Source organism: Rhea pennata, chromosome 10 (genome assembly GCF_028389875.1).
Source record: "Rhea pennata isolate bPtePen1 chromosome 10, bPtePen1.pri, whole genome shotgun sequence".
In the NCBI taxonomy this organism is placed as follows: domain Eukaryota; kingdom Metazoa; phylum Chordata; class Aves; order Rheiformes; family Rheidae; genus Rhea; species Rhea pennata.
Genome location: NC_084672.1, coordinates 14,966,965 through 14,991,286, shown reverse-complemented (window position 1 = coordinate 14,991,286; position 24,322 = coordinate 14,966,965). Strand labels below are relative to the sequence as shown.

The window sequence follows — 24,322 nt, the reverse complement described above, 5'->3', positions numbered from 1 at the left end:
TGCAAATAATGTTATTTTTTACATTTCTATTATGCTTTTTTTTTTTTTGGTACAGTTAACAAATTAGGAATGATATGCAATGTTACACTGCACTATGGAAAACCAAATGTGGAAACACCTGTTACAAGACAGTATTGTTTAGTAAGCCTAAAAATTCAATTACCATGGCAAAGAAAAGTATTTGACTGTAATAGTGAAGAATTACATTGCTGAAAATCAAGACGTTACTATTAAGCAATGGCTTTCCATGGGATGGTACAAACTATGCTAGCCATCACAAGATTAGAATTATCATTATCAAGCAATGGTATACAAAATGCATTCCAAGAGAATGATGCCTGAGAGCTTTGTGCTTGCATTAATACTAATGCATATGTTTCCATCTTTCATCTTTCATGTTTTTTGTACACTCCACTATTGTCAGTAATTTCTTTGTTTTTCAGTTAGAAGGTGTTTCCATATTTCCATTAATGCAATGTAAAAGTAGAACAGCCAGCACTGAGAAAGATGGTTTGAAGACTATCCATGCTGCTTCTACTGATATGGTATGAAGGAAGGGACTCTAATTTCAGTCTTCTTATTTCTAAAAGCCATTAAGACATACATAATTCAAGCACAGTGCAGTATGTTCTGAGGTACAGGCAGAACAACAACTTGTATCTCTGATACAGGTTCTCTAAACATAGGAAAAAAGGGAATGCAGGGTAGAGAAACAGTTTTACATTTATGTCTGATCAAGCAGAGAGATGGGGATCCATGCACAGATATTTAATCAAAAAGGTTCTTTTTTGATATTGATTGGTAGCTTGTTTATTTGCAATGCATTCTTTTTCAAATTAAAAAATGAAAAAAAAAAAAAAAGACTTCTGTCTCATTGAGCTTTAGCATTTAGGAAAAATAGTTATGGTCCACTGTGGGATACAACTGATGATCATCAACAGCTGAATACAAGTAAGTGATGCACCAAGTCTTTCAGGTACCCACATTGCAATGTTAGTGACTGGTTTTCAATCCTAATCCTCAAATTCTGGGCCCATGTCATATACAGATTTTCTGACATTTTCAAAGGAAAATTTACATTTGGAGTACATAATAAATAAGTCTTTCTCTATTTGTATTTTCATATCTTTCAACTGCCTGAGTGAGATTATTAGTGCTTATCTTCTATATGATGCTTCAGAGTACTATGGTGAAGTACGTCAGCTCTTTTAACCGTACTTTGGAGAAGGGGGGAAGCTGTGGCCCAGTGCACTGGATGACTTACATTAGCTCATGAAGGAATTCGAAGGCAAACTTAAGAAGAAATCAATCCACCCTGAACCCCCCCCTGCCCACCCCAAGATCTACTCTGTTTTAATCTCAGTCCTTTCTTTGTGTCCTTAGAAAGACACCTTAGAAAGAATCTTATGTATGGTTGAAAACCATAAAAAATTGGAGGTTTTTATTAGTTTTTGACCCAAATCATACAGAGAAGAGGGAACTGCCATACCTCCTTAATTAGAGGCTCAGAAATTCTGGTACTCATGATTATAAAATACATGACTATAAGCAATGTGATTTATGTAGTCAGAGTACTAAATATAATAAAGCAGTCTGACTTTAGGCTAAGCCAAAACCTCAAAAACAATCACCTCTGACATCTGAGTAAGTTTGACTGCACTAACCTCCAAACTTTACAACTGATCCTTGCCTTTGTAAAATACAAATAGGCATTGACAAAGAACGATAGGACCCATATGATGATGTGTAGCACTTTTTGAATCCGAGAAGCTCACATTTTAACACGGTGAGTACTCACTGATTTTTAACTACTTCGCATTGAGAGAGGTTTTCCCATCATGTTATAATAGTTTCCCTGGCAGATAAACTCTGACAAGTCAAATGTTTAAAATTATTGTTCTGCTTCATACAAAAAGCAGAAATATAATCATTAGTAAACAAAGCTACAGTGGACTGACAAAGGCAAAGATTCTTCTAGGAAATGCACTTTAGGAAATTGTACCGTCTTTGATGAGAAGCATACAGAACACAAATTTAAGCCCTCCACTAGAACATTAACATTTAACAAATACTGAACACACAAGCATTCACACTGAACATGGTACACTTAAGAGAAGACACAAGATACTGGGCAGGCAGAAGACTCAAAATTCCTTGCTAGACCATGCATAAGCTAGAGAAGCATGTGGTTACTGGGACTACACAGACCAATGTAGTTACTTTCTATCAGAGGTTGTTTCGATGACCAGAAAATACAACACATTTGCTAAATTCACCTGGAATTGGCTATAGCTTGGCCAAAATTGGAAGGATCAAATACTAATACCTGATTGTGAACAGAACATACATTATTGAAAGGTGCATGCAAGTACTGAAAGTTGTACAGGGTTTTGTGCTCACAAATGGCATGAACCGGTTTGTGTGTGCACAGCTAGAGGCAGGTGACAGAGCATCCAGCCTTGTGTAGACACATGCTCGTGCTCATTAATGCAGTGTCAGAGGGAGGAGTGAAATCAAAGAGGTATGCGGGCTGACTATCCAGGTGCTCAACACCTGGTGAGCTTGTGAGGACTAAGAATTATGTTACCAATGTTTCCAAGTGCCATTGTTATTCTTCTATTTAATTATAGAACTATATAATAATTTGAGTGCTTGGCCAGGACCAAAATGCGCACTTTCCATCTATTTTATCATGTGCCCTCTACATGCCAATAAGTTCCCAGGGCAAATCAGAAAGTCCTCATGCAAACGGCTTGGCTTGCTGGAGCTGACAACCTGCAAGACTTATGCTGGCTGCAACACTCACCTGAGACAATAATACATGTCCATCAAAACAACTGTGTAAAGGAGGGAAGTTTCCCAGTAAGGAAACTCAGGCATGAAGAGATTAATTCATTTATGCAAGGCTTTCCAGAGAAGAAGTCCTGAGCAGTACTGATTTGGCTAATTCTGCATTCTAACAAGGGGGTAGTGCTGAAAACAGCCATTTCTGTTACAAAAGCCAATCTCTTGCCACATAATCACAATCTGATAGTGCAAAGTTATTATGGGAAAGGAAGTATGGAAGAACTCAGGTAAAAGGCATCTAAAATTCTTCATACTAGTGATTATAACAGTTAAAAAAAAAGATACAAACATGTTCAGCTATAGAAATATCAGCAACCCAGATACTGATAAATGATGAATTTAAGGGCTAATGAAACCCTAATGTTATCCTACTTTGCAATCAACCACACAGAAAGGATGTAAGAAAATCTGAGCACTAAAGTGAAGCAATAAGGCAATGCTGATCAGCATCTGAAAATATGTCATATATGGATATGCAGATAGAAAACGATGTATCTATGGTATAGGGGAATTATCTTCAAATCTCATCTGCTCCAAACAATTTGACGAAGATGTAAAAAAAAAAGACAAAAAAAAAAATCAAGAAAAAAAGAAAAAAAAATCCTGATTGAAGATATTAATCTGGGAGAAAAATGAGATGATAACTGGCATTAATATGAAGAAGGGGAAAGACTATTCATCCCTTAGTTACTTGGGTTCCATTTATAGTTCATGGCATGTGTGAGCTAGTCTTAAAATATATCAGTAGGTTGCTTAGCTGTCAAAATCTGGATTTTTTAAAATAGCACATTTATTTCAGTAGTGGAAATGGCTGTTAATAGATTAAGTCACACATTTCTACTAATTCTTAAATTGCATGTCTGTCTTAGGTTCATAAATGTTTCTGCTTCTCAGAGTATCTTCTTAAATAATACAGTTAATTTTTACCAACAACAGAACATACTCAGAAATTTGTTGGCACACATCAAAAAAATGTTCATTACAGATCATTAAATGTCATCAGTTTGACTCTATCTGAATACTAAATAAAAGAGAATACATTTGCAGAACAGCTGAAAAAAATCAAGAAATATTTATATATCATTCTTTCCAAATGCTGCCTGTTTAAAACTATGAAAGCTTTTATATATACAAACCTTGGAAGTAAGTGCAAGATCTGGGGAATTTGTCTGCTTTCCACATAATGGGTTAGACTGAGTTACTCCACATTGTAATTTAATGTGTGCTAGTATAGATCTATTCTTGTTAACTTGCTAGGGTTTCAATAAGAAACTGCAGAGATCACTTACTCAGGAGAGAGATTAATTACTTCTGCATGAATTGAATGGAACCTCTCTAATCGAATTCCATTCCTCTGTTTTCTCCTGCAATTTCACAGATCTAATTGCTTATGCTTTCCTTATGGGACTTCCTGGTTACCTGTGTTCAGTAAACAGTTTTACATTTAGTATGCACACCTAGGAAAAACACAGCTATTTACCAGATCCATCAGTTCTTTTTGTCTTTGATAAGATACCTGCTTCTCCCCCAAATTCTCTTGATTCTCTCTTGATTCACTCTTTCTGATTTACCTACAGTTTATGTATAGACTTGCAGTAACTTGCTTTTGCCTTTTTTTTCCTAATTGCTGTAACTGATTTCTGCCATATTCTGCCATCTGGTGAAAAACAAAACAAGTATTAGCTTCTTCCCCACCACCATCTTTATCAGATTCCAACTTGTCAGACATGAAAAAATGATTCAGTGTGAATATATGTACTCCTTTTGGGCTAAACAAAGAGGAGTAAAATTCTCTAATCTGCTCACCATGACTTCTGACTTAATTAAAAGCAGACTATCATTTGGATCCCACTTTACTACTCTTATTTCTTTAAAGCAGACTGGTTTTTATGGTTTTTTTTTTTTTTTTTCTTTTTTTTTTTTTTTTTTTTAAGTACCCTTCCTGCTTGGCTACAACATAGAGTAAGCGAGTTAATAAAGCAACTTGTATTGTTCAGACTGTTTTATTTTAATGGCAGGAGTGCTGAGAGCCTATTTTTTTCCTCTATTTATAGAGCTCCCTACCCTCTCATATGCAATTTGCCTACTCTGAACACAGGAGCTGCTGTTTGATCATGGTATTTTGATTGCATTGTTTGGAAGATAGACTGCTCACAACGTGGCACAGAGGAGATTAACAGCATTCAATTTCACTTAGAATTAGTTTTGCTTTAAATTAGATAGGTCTCATTTATTCTGCTGAAAATCATCTGACTTTTCGTGCCCTCCACAAACAAAAAATTAAGCTGTTTCTCCCTGCAAGGAAATCCTTGACAGGTTTTATTGCTGGCTTTGTTTCTTGCAAGTACCAGTTGTTAGAGTACCCTGCCACTCGAGTTTGTGCTCCTGGAATGTCAAGGGGATTAAGTATTCCAATTCAAGGACAAACAGTTGCACTTTGAAATGGGGGGAAAAAAAACTGAACATGCATTTTCCTTAAAAAAAATTCTCTTGATGAGAAACAAAGGAAGCTACGAATATGGGTTGCAGAGGCCAAGAGTTTTATGCTTCACTTCACCACTAAGAGCAAAATCCTAAACTCTTTACTCACTCCCAAATGAGGGGAAAAGTCCCTGCCTGTGCTGATCAAGTTTCAAAATGAAATTCTGCCCCCAGGTCTATTTAGAAGCTTTATGTGGAGTCTGAAGGTAATGCTAACATATTTCTGTGAAAATTGGACTTGTGAATTTTCTTATTTGTTATTATAATTTATAAAGATGAGAAAATGAGTTTATTTTGGAATTCTTTTAAACAAGATTTCCTGTCTTTTTTAAGTGATGCACATTAAGTCTGCTTCTCCTTGAATTTGTTGAAATAGTTGTTAAAGGTTTAGTGATTCTTTGGTTTTATTGGTAGCACTGTATTCTTCTCAAAAATGTAAGCTTTGTGCTTACTGGACCTTCAAAAGAAAAAGAATTTGTTGATCTCTTTTCCCTCTATATTTCTCAGTTTTCATTCCATCGGCTTACAAAGTCTCTAGTTTGCTAGCTCTGAACTCAGGGAGAGCGTCTGTGCAGCCAACTCATGTCTTAGAGAAGGTTTATATTAAGTTGCACTGTACAAATGCAAACTTGAAGCAGACTTCCTACAATCTACTTACTGATCTGAGCAAACAGAAATAAAGCAGTTTGATCCTTAACATTTCTTATTGTCCAAAAAAACATTTGTGCCAGATATAATGTTCAGCCTCTTTCCATGATTTAGTTTTACATATTTAACAGAATCTAAATTACAAGCTTTCAATCCAAAGCCAAAATGTTTCTTAGCATGCATCTACTTTAAAATATTAGATATGGTGAATGGGTAATAAACTAGATCACACACAGTCAGGAAGTTATCCTACCACTCTACTGACAGAAGTTATTGCTTAAATCTTACATCACATAATTTGACAAGTCTACTTTAGTAGTTCAGAACTGCAGATACAAAACCTGAGATCTCCCTGACAAAAGGAGTCTGCATGGAGAGGGCCTGAAGCACCAGGCAGCAGAGAGCATCAGGGCCAAGTGGAGCAAAGAGTGGCTACCATGACAAAAGTTAGCAAGCATTTTGTCCACATTACAGTGAAATCAACTCTGCTGGTGCAGAAGTATGCTTATATCTTGGCCCTTTGTAGACATAACTTTATTTTTTAATCTCTTTTTTTCCTGATACAGTTGCAACAATGCAAATACATATGCAAAAATGAGACCCAACCTCAGTTGTTGCTCCTGAACTCACATGGTCAGCTGGTAACCTCCATTACTTAATAATAGCCCATTTTACCTTTTCCTTCTTCTCCATTCCCAAATCTAGACTGGCTCCTTCAAAAAAAAAAAAAAAAAAAAAAAAAAAAAAAAAAAAAAAAAAAGATGTACTTTGTAAATAAGTGCCTTTGCAGCCTTTGATAATATTACAGGAGATATTTGCTTCGATGCAAATAAGAAGTTCTAGGTAAATGAATCAAAGTCTGATAAATATACCTCTTATTCTTATTTTAAAGGGGGAAAATAGCAATATTAAATCTAAATCTATTTGCAGCCTTTATTTTTCCATACTCTGATATTTACAGCAGGAATTCAGCAAAGGAGTTGGATTTGAAAATTGCCTTAGTAAAACCTTTTCTTTTTTCATACCTATTTAAACAGAAAGTCTAGCAAACAATCACAGAATGATTTGAGTCAGAAGGCACCTCTGGAGTCCCTTAGGTACAGTACACATGTAAAATTCTCACTAAGTATGCTGAAAAATTCCTTTAACTTAGTAAAACTGCTGTGCAGCTGGAATTCTCTGACTTGAAGCTGGTGCCTGGCTGCAGAATATGCCTTGAGAATTCCAGCTGCTCATACTGATTCCCCAGCTAAAGCATTCAAAATCAAATGCAATTGAAATAAGTATCTCAATTTGTAATACATCTCATATTTTAACCTAGTCTTTGGTGAAGTATAACTTGTAAGTTATTCTATGTTAAATAATATAAAAAGAAAATTACATACATATACACCCACATACGTTTATACACTGAAAACATTCAGAGATTAATCTGCTGCTGCAAATGTGAGTTGCTTATTGCTAAATGCTTAGATGCTATCCCTCCACTGATACAGCTATTTATATTTGATAAATTCTTCCTATGTGATCTGAAGTGCCTTATTACTTTAACGACAGAATAAGCAAAGCGCGTACCAGTTATTCTTTAAGAATCTGAGAGACGTGTTCATAATGCAGAAGCTGTCCCTATCTGATTGGGCATCCTCCTATCTCTGCATGATACCTGAACAAGAGCTCTCAGAGTTCTGAAAGTTTACTGCATTAAGGCATTTATATAAGGAATTTGTCACAGACCAGACAAAACATACCATCTATGAAGCAGATACTTACATATGTATTAAAGAAAAAGAAGTTCTGGAGACTTTCCACTTTTACTAAAAGGAAGATCTATATTTACTTAAGACAAATAGTAATTGAATTCTAGTAGAATTAGCCTTACTGGCAAGAGTTAAAGTCTCAAAACTGTTCATACTCCAAGACATGGGACAAAAGTATAGTACAGGCTGTGCAAGTAATAGTATCTAAAACCATATTATTCTTGAGTGTCTAACTCTGAATTTACTCCAGTGCATCCTATCTTCTTCAAGAAATATCCAAATCTTGAATTAATAATGAGAATCACAGTGAAATTGTGCAGCTGAAATCTTCTACAGGATAAAGTTCAGCCTTGCAAGTGGGACAGAAATTGATCCAGTCCTAGAGACAAGCTTCACTGAGTGGTGTGTGGGCTTTTTACAGTAGTTGTTCTCATATACCACAAAATTAAAATGTACCCAAATGTATGCCTATGTCAATCTTAGATCAATTTACAGTGTCGTGGTTTACTGAGGCATACAAGTTCTTCTATAAACTCCTCAAATAGAAATTTTAATTTGTTAAAAGTGCTCTGCTTTATTAAGATTTTTAATTTTTTCCCATTAAGCTGTAGAACAGTATTTAAGATCCTAAAGTAGTAAAAATTCATCACTGGATTTTGCAGAAGGCCTTAATCAACATTATGCATTCCAGCTTGTGCACCTAGAAGGTCAACTATAGCATTGTTGAATGCATCACTTTGTACTGCTGCTGCTGAGATAGAAAAATCTTCATAATTTAAAATTCACTTTGTTCTGCTGAGACTTTACAACCCTTTTGAGCCTCTTGTTCTTTTAGTGGAGCTCCACAATGCTGTATCTACTAATAACAGAAATACTACTGTATCTTTTTGCTGAAATACTGGAGAAAGCAGATTGGTGTGGAGGCCACCAATACACTAAATAGGTTTATTCACCCCTCATAGCTAGTCCATGTGCCTATGACTAACAACAGGCAAACCGGTCACCTTCACTCAGACATATAACAGAGTAAAGAATCAACCTAAAAGAATATAATTTATCATTTGTGTCTTTTAATCTCTGCAAAAAAATAAGTTTGGTGCAGAAGATGAAGCAAACTTTTTGCATGTTTGCTTCATCACCTGTTCATGTAAATAGGTCACCCAGTCTTGGCAGCATCTATGTTCACAATATTCTCTGCAGATTTAGAGTTATAAGTCCCATTCATCCTGATCATAAGCAGTACAGTATCAAACAAATGAATATCATCTTTACAGTAACATATGGCAGTAGCTTTGAATAGCATCTATATTATATCTCAACTGGTACTGCCCAGGCCATGGGGAATGGACTGAAAACGTCTTTGTAAATTGTAGCTGAAAACTGTTTCACTGCTCAGCAACTCAGATCCTAAACTCCAAGGTCAAATACTCACCGTTATTCTCTGTCATAACTATATGGCACAGGCTTACTACTGACAAACTTCTACTGTTTATTTTTATAGTGAACACAAGCAGGGGAAATTGCAAAAAGAGACAATGCAGATATGAGACACCAATAAATGTGCCATAGGGAACAGTGGGGGCAGTAAAAGACAACATATACAAATAGGACAGACCATCCAACAACTAGTTCTCTGGGACCATGAGTTCAATATATTTCACTGACAGTTTCCCCAAGTAAGATAAAATAAGAAATACTTATTTATTGATATTTCTAAATATTTTTCAATATTTATTTAAACATTGAAAACTGTTAAATTTAAGAACCAAGTCATTTAATTTAAGGCATGTTCTTTCAGACACTTAGAAATGTGAAACTGTATACAATATACTGCACACAATTTACTTTAAAGGACTATTAATAAATTTTTAGGATTGCAGTAATACAAAACATCAAGATCCTCCCTATAATGAACACAGCAGACAGTGGATTTATGGCTGAGTTCTGAACATAGACCTGGTTTATTTAGTAGAAAAAAATCATGGAGCTTTGAAAATCATGCAGTGCTGCATGAAATGTGCTATTTTCAGAAGACAAGTGTCAACACAGGAAACGTTATATTAGGTCAGACCTGAAATCCATCTAGTTCAAGACCACATCTGATCAAATTACTTCAGAAAATCAAACTGCTTCAGAAGTCAAATGAATTCTGCAGCAAAATGGTAAAAGGTGATCTGCACTCTTCTTTCCTAACTCATGAATCAGAGATCGGCTTAAGCTACCTAACAAAGGATTTTAGAAAGGTACCTCAGCGTTCTCTCTGGAGGTTACGAGTTTCACCAAAGTTTGTAGAAAACATGTTGCTTTGATACTGTAACACCCTTAATAATTCACCGTCAGTCCTCACTAACCTCAAAAGGGAATGCAGAAGGGGTGAGAATAAATGAGAGATTTTGGAAAGAAAACTTCCATGAAAAATACTAGTTTTTTTGAGTGTGTGTGTGTGTGTGTGTGTGTATATATATATATATATATATACACATATATATATTTTAAGCTATTAGGATAAAAGGAAAAGTAGTATTTTCTTGAGGAAAACGGAACATTTAAAAGATTCAAGAAAATATTCTATGATTAAAAAATAATGTGATAGATATAGATGTCATATAATGTACTGCCTCAACTAAAGCAGTACCACTGCAGAGGTATGCAAGGTGCTGCTCAACTACCTGCTGCCCTTGTCTTCAGCAAGATTTATGGACACTTAGCTGTTTTTAGGATTCATGACATTCTGCAGGATTGCATCCAAGACCTTAATATTAAAAGTACTTTGCACAAAAGATAAGAACATAGAAGACATGTTTCTTTGTAATATATTCAGGCAGCAAGAAGGGTTTAATGGGATCCACAAAAACCAGACACATCTGGATTTTATATACATACACACACACATGCACATTTAAGTTTGATATCAAAGTTTTGATGACAAGAAGACTATAGAAGTTTGTTTCATTTTCTCTGAAGCATGAAGGTCTCATTTTTTGCCACGGCTGCTCCAAAGAGCTATTACTAGCTCAGCAAAACCTCCTCATCACGGAGCTAATCTCTATGTTCATTTGGAAGCTGCTATCCTACGAATGGCTAGGGAGCTGTCCACAGAGGAGCATCTTCCCTCTGCAAAGCCTCACTGTGGCTGTGGGCATCTGAAAGAACATTATTTCCAGTTCTTTCTATGGCATTAGATCTAAGTTCTGGGAAACTGTCAAACTGCAGTACCAAAACAAACAAACAAACAAACAAAAAAACCCTAAAAAACCAAAAAAACTTCTTAAAGGCTGGTTACTGATAATAAGGATAGTATATTCATGACTTTAATACAGATATATATTTTTAAAAGAAGACAGGATTCTACAGCCTTCAAAATATACTAACTTTTCATTAGCTTGCAAAACAGGTAGTTAAAAATATACACAAAACCTAAGTGCTAAAAATAGTCAGTATATTTATGATTATTGTCCACAAGTGCACGTGCACATCTACAGAAGGTGAATTCCAGAATAAGACTGAGATATGCAGCACTTTCATATGTTCTCTAACATGCTAGTCAAGTAAACATGATTTAAATCAATTCATATGGCACCTTTTGAAGTGTTCACTTAGACGCCTAGAAAGCAACCAATACTTTGGTTTTCATGCTATTAAAAATAAATAAAAAAACCTCCAAAACCTAGGCTTTCAAAATCAATCCTTTGTCATTCACTGAAACCATAATCATTTGAAAAAGAATATACTAGTGTTTACTCTGATTAGCTAAAGGAATTCATTACAGATGTAGAACTGTAATTCTCACTCGTGTGTAATCATTCAACATGTGAGCCACATGAAAAGCAGAATCAGCAAAGTACTGAAGAACGGATTTATGTTCTTTTGTTGCTGAAAGAACTTCAGGCACTTTTAAAGTCTTGTTACGTATAAAAGGAGATAAAATTGAACATGTACTGGACCACTGAATAGCAACTCTTGGTGAAATAGTGCCTAAGCTTGGACGCAATTAGGCCCTCAGATACTGAAAAGTGCACTCAAAAGAATATGGCATACAGCTCTTTAAAGACTGTGAAAGACTTCACACTAGCTGCCCTCTAAAATATTTCAAGCTAGAGTTTCACCTGAATGCCCAAGCATAGCTCTTTTTGATTTTAGACCATAGGAATTGCACAAATGCATCAATGGAAATTAGTACAAAATGTGACTTTTCTCAGCCTTAGAAAATATAGTCAGGAATAATAAAAGATGCTTACTATCACAAACCTCATAAGAGAATCTCTCTCCTTCTTTCTTCTGCTCAGTGGATTGCAAGTCAAAGGCATTAGACAAAGACATGACACATTACAGACAAAGCACAAGGCACAAATTCTGCAAAATTTTCAGTTACAAGCAAAACGTACTGATGCATAAAAAAAGCAAAATACAGTCCAATACAAAGATTAAAATAAAGCTGGCACTAGACTGCAACACAAAACACCTAGTGTTGGTTCAACTTTACAGATCATTAGTATGTTTCTCTGAAATAGTTCCGTTTTTTTTGCAAGCATAAGTGAATGCTGTTACTAGGTTAAAAATAACAGTGCTAATGACCTCTAAGTAACTCTGAAGCGAACCAGGAAACAAATCTCACTCACCTCCTTTCCTCCCATGGACTCAAACATTTTCTCAAGCTGGACTCGTAACTGTTGAATATTGTTCATCAAGATACAGGGCTATGAAAAAAGCAAAAAATGCGATAAATGTGCACTTGCAACCTCCGGGCTGAAGGCCAGTTCTTCAGCAGCCCCTGCATTCATGCAATTGTCTTTTCAGAGGAGAATCTCAGTTTCCCAACCACTGCTGTCTTCCCTTCCTTCTACACTTCATACTCATCTTTGCCCAGTCAGTAAACTCAGGCAGCAGGTGACTGTCCATTATGCACCTGGGACACGGTTGCCTCACAGGCAGACTGCTTAGTTCTCTTCAAAAACGGGGCAGTATTCAGATCAAATACACAGTTGTATTTCACATCATGAATCTTGTATTCTGTGTAATTGCTACTCATATTTGACACAATTATATTTGTTGGATTAATGCAAGTAGTACATTAGTGGCTCTTTGAGAGCAGGCACATTAACAATCAAAGTACTTTAGAGTGAAAATAGACCAGTAGCACCAGATTGCTTCCTAGATCCAGTCTTTGCAGAAAACTGTAACAGCACTGTAACACAGACAACAGCTGAGGTTTAAGTATATGAATAAATCAAAAGTTAATTTTATTAATAACAGATTATTATTCCATAAATGTACAATTTTGCATTGCTTGAAAAGTTTATGAACGAATTAGGGAGAGAAATTCTGTACACATTTTATTATACTCTAAATGTACTGTTGCTTAAATTCATTGCTTTAAGTGAGAACACACAGTCACAGCGTAAAAGAGGGCAATTGCTGGGAAAAAAAGGTAACAAAATAAAATGTAGATAAAATTAAGTAGCTTATTCCAGAATTATGGGAGAAGGGATCTATTACTGGGATTTTGTGTATTCAGATGATGTTATATGCTAGTTTGATATGGTTGTGGAAGAAATAAGACAACCCTCTCTTAAAGAATTCTGCTTGGCCAAGGTCAGTGTGCTCCAGTGCAGCACTGGGTTCATTCAGACCCTGAAGTGATGCATTCCAATAAAGCACATAATACTTTTTTTCATAGAACAAAAATGTAGGGATTGATTAGGGTGATTGATACTCATCTGTACCTTTCTAGATATTCCAGTGTAGTGCTGAAAGACAGTGTGATCAGACTTTGGCATTTAAAAGATCATTAAAATAACTCAACTACTTGTTCTACATTACCATCAAAGAAATTTGGGGTCAGAATCGAAAAGGAATCTAGAAGGAAAACAATTCTGATTTAATTTCCTAATACTCACATCACTGCTTCCCAATAAAGCACCTTCAACGTTGCATGCTATTTACCTCCCCTAAAAGAGGGCTGGCTTTGTGTAGTGGCTGATATGTCACATCTTTCCATATCTCTTGAGACAGCGGCACACCTCACTACTTCTACTTGTTTATCTACCTGCTATTAATTTGGAATCATTAAGATTTTGTCAAAGATTGAAGGGCACTGTCAGCACCAGGAATTTGGATAGCTTGGTTCACATTCCAGGCAAATGCATTCTCATCCATTTAATGATGAGTACTCGATGTGGGAACATTTGTACGCTTTAAGGTTTGAAATGGTCATTTTTTAGGGCACTGTGGTCATACTCCAGTAGGAGTTGGAGGACAAGATACATGTTTTAGGATCTCTGACGCACCCCACTTGTCTTCCTCCCTGCGCTGAACTGTGAGTAAGTTAGATGAATGCATCTATCTGTTTTCATCTAATGTCAAACTGCATGCAGCTGTCAGTCAGCATTTGCTGATTGATTTGCCATCTCTTGTCTCCTCCAGGAACAAAGCTTCAGGATGACTAGACATAATTTGGCCTGTAGGCTGTCATTAGGACCTTGCTGAGAATACTTACACTATAACATTGCTCTTAATGATGTTTCTAGATATAGTAAAATTTCTGTGCTTAAAGGGCAGTTAATACTTTCTGGTAAACATTAATTTTAGAAGCAGCATTATATTTAAATATCATTGTTTGGGAGCTTTTCAGTTATAGTGAGTAGGCTATTTCTGCTCACAGATCTGCAACTATTATAGTGAGGAATCACCCATAATTCATACAGTAGTAAAGACAAACTTGTTACTTGTACGTTTGTTCTCTCCCAAATTTTTTTGGCATGTCTACTGCATACTCGCTTGTGTTGATGAAGGGACAGCAAAATTTAATGTCATATGGAAGCCAAATTGTGATTTACTGTGTAAATGACACTGAAACTGGCAACCTTGGGATGGTAGCAAACAGGAGGATAGAAACAAAGTTCAAAATTATTCAAGGAGCTCTTCTATTGAAAATAGCTTTTAAATGCAAGAAAAGTCCAGAAACAGCAGGAAATTAAGAAATGTATACTGGCCATAAAAAGGACAGGTAGTAATAAGGACAGGTGGAGAATAGTGTATAAATAATAAGTCTAATTATTTGTATTTTAGCTTACAATATATATGCATGTACTTTCTGGCACAACTGCAAACACTGAAAGAAAGACTAGTGCTGGATCAATACCTCTAGTCTAAAATACATCTGTGAAATAAACAATTTGTTTTAATGCCTCTCTTGTAGGACTGTTAAGTATAGTACTCACACGAAGAAAACACAGAACTTCCAAGGAGATTATTTCTGGTATGACACATGCTTGCCTTTCAGACAACTGAATGATTGAAAGATAATGTCATTAGATTCATTCCCAAAAGAGGAGATAGAGATTTACTAATAAAAAAAACATGTAAGATATCTGGTGCTTCCTGTGTGCTTTTGGGCACAAAATCTGTGCCCAGTCTGTGGCTACATGCAAAATGTAGTGAATAGATTTAGATGAAGGGAATCAACTTCTCTCTTTTTATAGGAGTTATCTAGGGCAGAAATGCACTTGTGATGTTCCAGCCATCTTTCTATGTCATTCTTGACACTGTTCTCATGGAAAAATGTATCTATTTCATTATAACTTTTCTATTCTACTCCTTAGCTATCTCCCTTTTTTGACAGGTTCATTATTCTGGAAATTATCTGCAATGTCATAAATCAGTGATTATGATTTCTGATGGGGAATAAGCAGTTGAAAATAATGTTTGGAGTTTTTGTTCAAAACAAATGCAAATGTCTTTGGCAATATACTGAAGCTAATTATAAAAACAGATGCTCTCAAATAAATACTTCACACTGAGACAGTTTTCAAAGTCTCCTCTGAGAATAAGGTTATTTTTTTAGAGCCTGAGCCTATCTTGGTTCAACAGAAAAATTTCTATTGCTGTCAATAAATAACAGCACCAGAGCTTAAAAACATTCTCGTCTTATTACTCCAGTATTATCTTGTCCCTCAGAATTCTTTTTGCAGCAATTTACAGGAGTCAGACAGCCAGACACAACAACACATAAAAGTGAATAGCAAGTATATATATAAAAACTGGTATTTTTGTAGACTCTGACAGGAGGTGGAAGATAAGTTGTTTTTATGCTACATACCTTTCTTTATGAAAAACATTCTTTGGCATGCTTGTGTACATTTTATAGCGTTAAATAAAAGCAGTAAAAATATTGAGCTGAAAAAGATTGTCAAAATTTAACTATAATCATAAAAAGTATTTGATTTAATCTCTTCTATCAAACCAAATAGAGAAGATGGAATTTTAATAACAGAGATCACAAGATCAAATGGTCACTAAGCAAAATGTATGCATGCATTCCAAAGAGATGCCATCTATTAAATATAAGTTATCTCCCACAAAGACATTTGTTTTTATACTTTATGCCTTTCGTATATTACAAAATCATAATGAGATTAATCCTTCTAAAGACTTAGTAAAGGCTGTCATTCCAGGGTGACTTCAGAAATCAATCACTTCAACAATTAAAGAAATCTCATTGGACAGGCTAAAAAAATAACAGAAACAGCTTACGTGGGTGACTCAATACTTTGTGTCAATGTTTGTTTCTACTAAAAAGTTATAAACTTGATTTAATATTAACATTAAATTGAAAGAGATAGACACACACAGCTACAAATTTTACATTACATTTTGAGAATTGTTACAGCTATAATATTGGGTCAAATACAGAAACAAACTGTTTTCGATGAAGCTTAGTTTGAATTGATTAACATTAAAACAGAAGTAAAAGAAATAATGAATTCACTTCATCATGCTAGGGAGAAAATACTAAGTGTTCTTTTTAGCTCTGTATTTCCACCTGGAGGAAAGATAAGTAAGAAATGTGTATTAGATATACGTGTAAGACAAAATCACATGACTATTTACGCACATAATGATACTTCGGGAATAGAACAGAGCATCTGAAGAAACAGCCTTGACAGAAAAATAAAAACATCCGGCTGGATTATGGGATAGCACCTGGCAAAATGGTGTGCTAGTCTGTCAGATACCAGCTGCATGTGTTTCTCAGCATTAACACAGCTATAGGACTGATCCTCCTTACACAATACTTGTTGGGCTTGGCCTGGTGCTTTTAGTCTCTTCAAATGTTGGAAAGATTTAAGTACTGCCAGGAACAAGATGTGTGGATGTTTACTAAAGAGGGTCTCTTCATTGTGTTGGCTGTAATGAAGGGTTTCATGGTTTAAAATATCTGAAGCAGGAAGTAAGTTGAGATGTGACACATCATATAATTGAGTAATTCCCCAGTAAAAATACGTATATAAAACTACTACTTAATAATATAGGTTTCTAAAAATGGTGGTTTTATTTATTGATAGTATTTGAGACAAAAATGTGTAATAGGAACATAATGATATAACTCATCCTAACAAGTATCTCTATGGCCTGAAAAATTAATACTTTCAGTCCTTCATAATACTTTTAGTCTTGTTCAGAACAAAAACTGAATGAGGTGATCTTTAGCAGTGCTAAATTTATGAATTCTATTATTGTATATGTTGATGACCTCTAGATTATGACAACATCTCACACTCATTGACAGCACTGGCAAGAAGTATGTTCTCCAGCTATGCACAGGAATGTGACAAATACAGTGGAGATCTCTATGAACTACATAAAGACTGTGCCTTTAAAGGTGAGGAGTATAAGGATGGTGCTGTGATTATTTATCTAGTTGCAGAACAATACAGTAGTATAACATATTACTAAGGACAGTAGGCATAACACTAAACATTGCCTTCTTCGGGAGTACTGGCCTTAATGGAGTATGATTGAAAGTATAGAAAAGTCAGTTTTCAAGAACAGTCTTCCTTGGTCATTTTAAGCTATTGATAACATCTTAATTTTCTTAACTATACATTCAGTGTCCATATCTCATTTATTTCTGACTATATCTCATTTATTTCCAAGTCTACATTAGTTTGGTGTATCATTAAGGAATCCTTTGTAAGCTGTTAAGGCAACAAAATAGTACCGTATTTTCTTCTCACTTCTGCATGGATAAAGCACAGACATTAGTAGTAGTGGGAAAGTGTGCACACACTCATACACAAGGAACAATGACTTTATAAACTCTTCCACGAATATTATTCATAAAGAGAAGCAAGTTGATGCAAAATGAAAACTCAGAAGTAAGATTTTTCTTGTGCTTGGCAAAAAAGGTGAAGATATACTTACCATTTGCATTTTTGAATTACGACTTCATATTAGATTACATCCAGATACTGTGTCTTGTAATCTCATTAAAACCAAAAAACACCATTCTTTTTTCTGTCTAATATTGAAGATACTAACCAGGATGTTGAGGCAATTCCACCTATTCCAACTGTTTCACAGCTATATAAGTGACCATGAAAACCTTGTAAAAAGGTTCCAAGACTCCTTCCTCCAGTCATGTCTTTTCTCGTAAACAAAAGTGATTACATTTTCCAAAAGTAGAGTTAAGTCACTTTAAGGTAATTTCTCAGGTAGAAATAGAATACATAGCTTTCTACTCACCACATTTTCTTTATCACAGTACGAACTGAAGTAATTAGAAATAATTGCAGCATACTGAAGAAGCACTTTGTTGATAGTCTAGGAAGAGAAGAATCATGTAAATGATAAATGTCATCATGTAAAACAAAAATAAATTTTTAAGCAAAAAGAGAGGATTGTATAAATTGTAGATTACACAGGTGCTTATACATTATGTATATAGCATTTTATTTTAGATACGCTATAAACATTGTTGTGGGCATGTTTTCAAATCCCTGCACAACAGATGGTGGGTTATCCTTAATGGAATGTAATCTTCAATAGCAGAGATGCTTTAGTCATCCTGATTTTGAGAAGCACTGAGGGCACTAGTTCTTGCAGTGTGCTACATACTTAACGGAACAGTAGTGAGCTCAGAAAGTCCTCTAGGGTAACAATGCATAGATTATAAATATAATGGAAAGATAAAATCAAGCAAGCACTGTTTAAAGCCTAGCAATGTGAGCTTAATTTACAATAATCATGTGAATTTGAAATTTGTTTTCAGACAAAAAAAAGGTTGCAAGGTAGCACAGGAAGGAAGGTACATGATTTTTTTTCATAGCCATCAGCCGTATAACGGAATTGTAAAGCTTTTGCAATTCATATAGAAAGCTGACCAAACAAAATCTGAAGTTTATCAAACAGCAGGTTAAACCTAGTAAAAACAAGATGCAGATCACTCTGAAAGAATCCTCCCTTCACTCCTTCACTCTTTTCCCTTCCACTCACCCATATTACAACTCTTATATCAGTTTACTATAAAGCTTATAACAATGTTCTTCAAAAATATCTACAAAACAGTTACCTTGTCTATGCAAAATTCCTTCTATCTTTATTCTATTATTGTAAAACAGGAAGTTGGGAGGATTTCTTTTTAATATTCAAGTGAAAGTTCTCAGCAATTTATGGAAGACGGGAAGATTTTAAAGCACTGCCCTCTGTAAACCTGCCATTAATACCCTCTCAAGGCTAGCACATGGCTGATAGAGTGTCAGTGGGAACTATTTCTGAAAGAAAAATGTGCTTGAATTTGGGATTCAGAAAAATATGCCCTTAGAATAACGTTTATATTTTAATACTTACTAATATAAATACTCCACCCTATGACTGAGCCTGTAAAACGGAGAGTATCAAGTTCTGGTAGAATGTTGCACTTGTTATGCAGGATGTAAAACTTTGGGCACTCTGAGAAACTTAATAGGCAGTGGTAGTTATCATATCCATGTCTTATATGACACTTTTCGTCAGGAGATGTCAAGATGCTTTACACCACAGTGAGATGGGGTAGTGCACATTTGGTAAAAAGTGACCAGTACTAGATTATTTTAGAAGTTAAATACGAATCAGATTCTCCAGAGACCTGGGACAGTCTTCTATACATTAGGTCTGCCTCTAATCCTAACCCAAAATTTGCAGCAGAGAGTTCTGGGGAGAAGAGCTCTAAGACAAGTCCTTCTTAGAGTGTTTCTATGTGCTGTTTGGTGCCCTTCCCCTGCCCCCCCCCCCCCCCCCCAAAAAAAAAAAAAAGTATTTGCAAACAGCTGCTTTACAGTCTGATTCTTGGCAGCCTTGTTCTTGGAAGGTGATAATATATCACAGCATGTAGGGTCAAAGCCCTCATTTGTACAGTATCAATGGTTCTTCCTTTTTTCTGAGACTGCATGCTCTACCTATCCATCCTGCCACAACCCTGTCATACCCCTTCCACCATACCCCATTCATCAGAGGTCAAGGAATATACATCAGAGGTATGCAGACAGCTATCTATCTGTTGTAGAGCACTGAGGACACCACCTTAACGGAGAACTGGAAGTTAGGCTAGGCTTCAGATTTCTTCATTTTTCTCTAGAAGTGCAATAGATCTTAATTAATATTTGGCCTTCTCTTTCCTGAAAATGCTCCAAAGAAAATCAGAGAAAAGTGAATATTAACTCCAGTTAAAAATGAGAGACGAAATGGCCAGACAATTTGCCTTGAAACACATGAATCTGATCAGCTTCTAAAATTACCCATGAGAGTAAACCATTAGAATAAACGTTACTGCATGACTGACATGCTGATGAATGGGAACTATCACTTCAGGGCTTTGAACAGCAATACTTTGTTGTCATACCTTGAATTTTCCCTTCCCCATACTGATTAGATAACTGCATTTCACCGAGTTGCTCTATTAACTAAATAGTGATTAGTGCTTAGCAAGAATAATAAAGAATTGCATAAAAATATATACATATTAAATCTCAGCGACGATAGAACTCAAATTGGTAAAGGATTTTGAGAAAGTAGATGAAAAACACTGTCTTAAGAATAAACCACAGACTATGTTTTTCTAAGAATCCCACCCAAGCCTAAAGGAGATGGCTTCTAAACAACACAGAATTACTTAATTTTAAGTACAATGGCAACAGAATGTTACTTTCTCTGAAGCCTGGTTGAATTGCATTGATTTTTAATCTACCTTTGCAAATCTTCTCATTAAATGAGATAGTGCTTCTGGATTAGGACACTCCAGTTTCCTGATAATCTCAAAGCTTTGACTGAGCTGCGTGAAGACATCAACCACAGAGCAAGAGAAGAGGGCATGATCCGATGTTTGCTGAAACTAGAGAGAGGAAACATTCAAATGAGTTAATACTTGAGAAACTATGTCCTGAGAACAAATCTGTACTAACTGAACTTCTTACACTTGAAATTCCTCCTAGAGTCAAAAGAAATAAAAGAAAAAAACATACATTTAAAAAAATCTCACTGGCTTTTCACATTTGAACCAGCAATGCGCCCTCGCAGCCAAGAAAGTCAATGGCCTCCTGGGGTGCGTTAGGAAGACTGTTGCCAGCAGGTCAAGGGAGGTGATCCTGCCCCTCTACTCAGCCCTGGGGAGGCCTCATCAGGAGTGCTGTGTCCAGTTCTGGGCTCCCCAGTACAAGAGAGACATATGGAGCTGCTGGAGAGAGTCCAGCGTAGGGCTGCAAAGATGATCTGAGAGCTGGAGCATTTGCCCCATGAGGAACGGCTGCGAGAGCTGGGCCTCTTCAGCCTGGGGAAGAGAAGACTGAGAGGGGATCTTATCAATGTGTATAAGTACCCGAAGGGAGGGTGTCAAGGGGACAGGGACAAACTCTTTTCAGTTGTCCCATGTGACAGGACAAGAGGCAATGGGCAGAAATTGAAGCACAGGAAGTTCCGCCTGAACGTGAGGGGAAATTTCTTCACTGTGAGAGTGACAGAGAACTGGAACAGGCTGCCCAGAGAGGTTGTGCAGTCTCCTTCTCTGGAGATCTTCAAGGCCTGCCTGGCTGCAACCCTGTCTAACATGCTCTAGGTGACCCTGCTGAGCAGGGAGGTTGGACTGGATGGTCTCCAGAGGTCCCTTCCAACCTTACTGATTCTACGATTCTATGTCACTTTTTTTCAATCCACTCAAAAATGAACACAAAATTCTTGCTCTTTCACAACATCAGGACACTTTTACAACCTTGACTACATGTACTTCTCTTTTTCACTCAAAGGGAGAGAACAGACTTGTTCTCTGCAAGCTGAGAACACAATCCCCTCTTACAAGTATATCAATAGCAAAGCATTCCCAGCTTAAAGACATCTGTGATTTCCTTGGAGGATCTTCAGTGCAGTTGCAGTAAGATAACCTCTGAAATTCGTATTTGTTGTGACTTTGCAAATTTGTGAACACGAACTTTGATAAGTCTGTTTTGTATATGATTAGTTTCTGGAGACATTTCTCAGTACACATTGCAGTAATGTATGCGTAACATGCATATGCAATAATTTATGCATAATTTAATGAAATAATTAGGGGAATTAGAATAAACATCTTCCCTTGGTAAAAATGTTCATCTAAAAGGTCTCTTTAGATAATATGGAAACAGTATCATCTTATATTGCAGGAATCACTTATTAAACCAATGCAAAGTAGTCAGCTCATAGAATAAGCACAGTATGTAAAGGACAGCATGGAATATCACTAAGCATCAGACAAAAATGAAACCAAAATCTAAGGGGAATTTAGGCAGATGAAAAACATTTCCAGACCTCAAATTTGTCCATGGAGTTATCTTCCACACAGCATTACTGACTGCATAGCTTATGAGGTCTAATAAGGACACTGTGGGACCAGCTGTACTTCAGGTTTTGTAGTATTAAATCACTATCTTGTCTTAGTATGATTATTTTCTTTTCTTTTAAAAAATAAGGGCTTACCCCATCTTTTTTGTCTCTTTCTAGTGCAGCATGAAGAAACTCCATTGAGACATCCTCATTTTCATCCAGCCACTGAATGACAAATGGTTCAAACCACCTGAAAATTAAAAATAATTTTGGCTAAGTAAATTCCATAATGATTCTGCGAGAAGAAGCGTAATCCAACTCAGCAGCTGGGCACTTTGTGTCTTCACACCTGCTGTAGTCCTAAGTCATCTTTCATTCTAGATAAATTTTGTACCATCAAAGACATTGAGGCTACCAAAAGATATTTCAGGCTTTAGCTCTACCCTACTCTTGTGGTAGGATTCCCAGCAGAAGAGACAATTTGGACAAACAAAACATGTTCGGAAAACATGTATGCGACTGGAATAAAATGATACAGACTCTCTCTGGTCTACTCTAGAGACAGAATGAATGGTATCACTCTGAGAAATAAGGCCAAGTATTGTAGGGTATCAAATTCTGCCCAATTTTTATTTTAGAATGTGTCTTTTATCAGCAATGATACTTTTTAACATTCTTTCTTTTTGTTTCTTTTTTTTTTAATTGGAGGAAGCTTTGTTTCAATAAAACATTGGGTATGTTTTATTTCTCTTTTATCTATTCAGGATTTTTTAAAAGCAATGACAGGCCCTACACCATCTAGGCAAATCAACAGACTTACTGAAAATGAAGGAATGGAAATGACGATAGCTTATACCAAAGCACAGGACTGAATGTATTACTTTCAGGAAAAGAAGAGAATATTAACTCAATTAACTCAATACAGTAAGAATCAGTTTAGTAGTATATGTCATTAGCATTGTATCTTAGCCCAGATTTTGATATGAAATGAATGTAGAACAAATGCTGCTGCGGTTTCCACAATTTCTATCTTATTCAGGCATCTTCTGGCCAAAAGATTTTGCCATTTATGTGCAGCTTCTGTTACAACAGTTGAATAAAAACAGTCCTATTGAATAGCTAGTACTACTTTTAATACCTGGAACAATTCATTTAAGAGAATAAAGAATTTAAGGGGAGGAAACATGAAAAGTATATTTAAAGAATTTTTAGGACTACATAGCTTGAAATCTTGCACAGACTTCAGGATAAGCATTTGAGCAAAATAAACCCTTGCACCAAGCCCAGACTCACGGGAGACTCCTCCGCTCTCTACTTACAGAGAGTACTCAGGCACTGCATCCTTGAAAGCGGGGAGTTCTCGCACATATTCATTATAAAACCATTTGACTTTGAAGTGCAAATTCATATAATCTGTGCTCTTACATAATCGCTGCTTTTCATGTTCTGTAATAGAAGGAGTTGAAATAAAAGCATTTAGTAACATTCTGAGAGTAAGCAACATTCTTGTGCCTCAGTGCACTACTGACATAATACTACAGGTACTCGCATTTTAAAGGAAAGTTGGGTTGATTTTTTTAGAGGGAGTAACAGCCACACTTGCATCTTCAGGTTTTTAGTACCCTTATGAAAATACAAAACAAAAAGGCTAGACCACAATTAAGTAAAAGGTTTTTAAACTCTCTTCACTGCAGCGAAGGAAATCCCCAAATCAGCATTGCTTTTTATATTCTTCAGTTGCTGCAAAATGCATAAGAAGCTGTGTTGAGTTAGAAAGGAAGAATATAGATGTGTAGAAACCAACTGATGTACAGCTAGAAATGCAAGTCATATCTGAACTGGTGAATCCTGCATTTGCAAACAAACTGCATTTATCACATATACTTAAGAGGGAGGTGGAAGAGACAACCCTGCAGCTCCCAGCTATCCGACTGACTTACACACACGGCACAAACAGAAAAGCAGAGTTAATACTAAGTGGT

General features: G+C 36.0%; 1 protein-coding gene across 5 annotated transcripts in view; it reads right to left on the bottom strand.

Annotated features, from left to right (window-relative positions):
* The window catches only part of UNC13C (unc-13 homolog C), a 246,277-nt gene that overhangs the window by 27,878 nt on the left and 194,077 nt on the right, over positions 1-24,322 (bottom strand). For all 5 annotated transcript variants that reach the window (XM_062583737.1, XM_062583736.1, XM_062583738.1 and 2 more), the window contains 5 exons: positions 23,660-23,786; positions 22,494-22,590; positions 20,737-20,880; positions 18,258-18,335; positions 12,353-12,430 (listed from right to left, as the gene is read on the bottom strand). In XM_062583737.1, the coding sequence (XP_062439721.1) occupies positions 12,353-12,430; positions 18,258-18,335; positions 20,737-20,880; positions 22,494-22,590; positions 23,660-23,786 (524 nt within the window). The remainder of the gene's footprint in view (positions 1-12,352; positions 12,431-18,257; positions 18,336-20,736; positions 20,881-22,493; positions 22,591-23,659; positions 23,787-24,322) is intronic.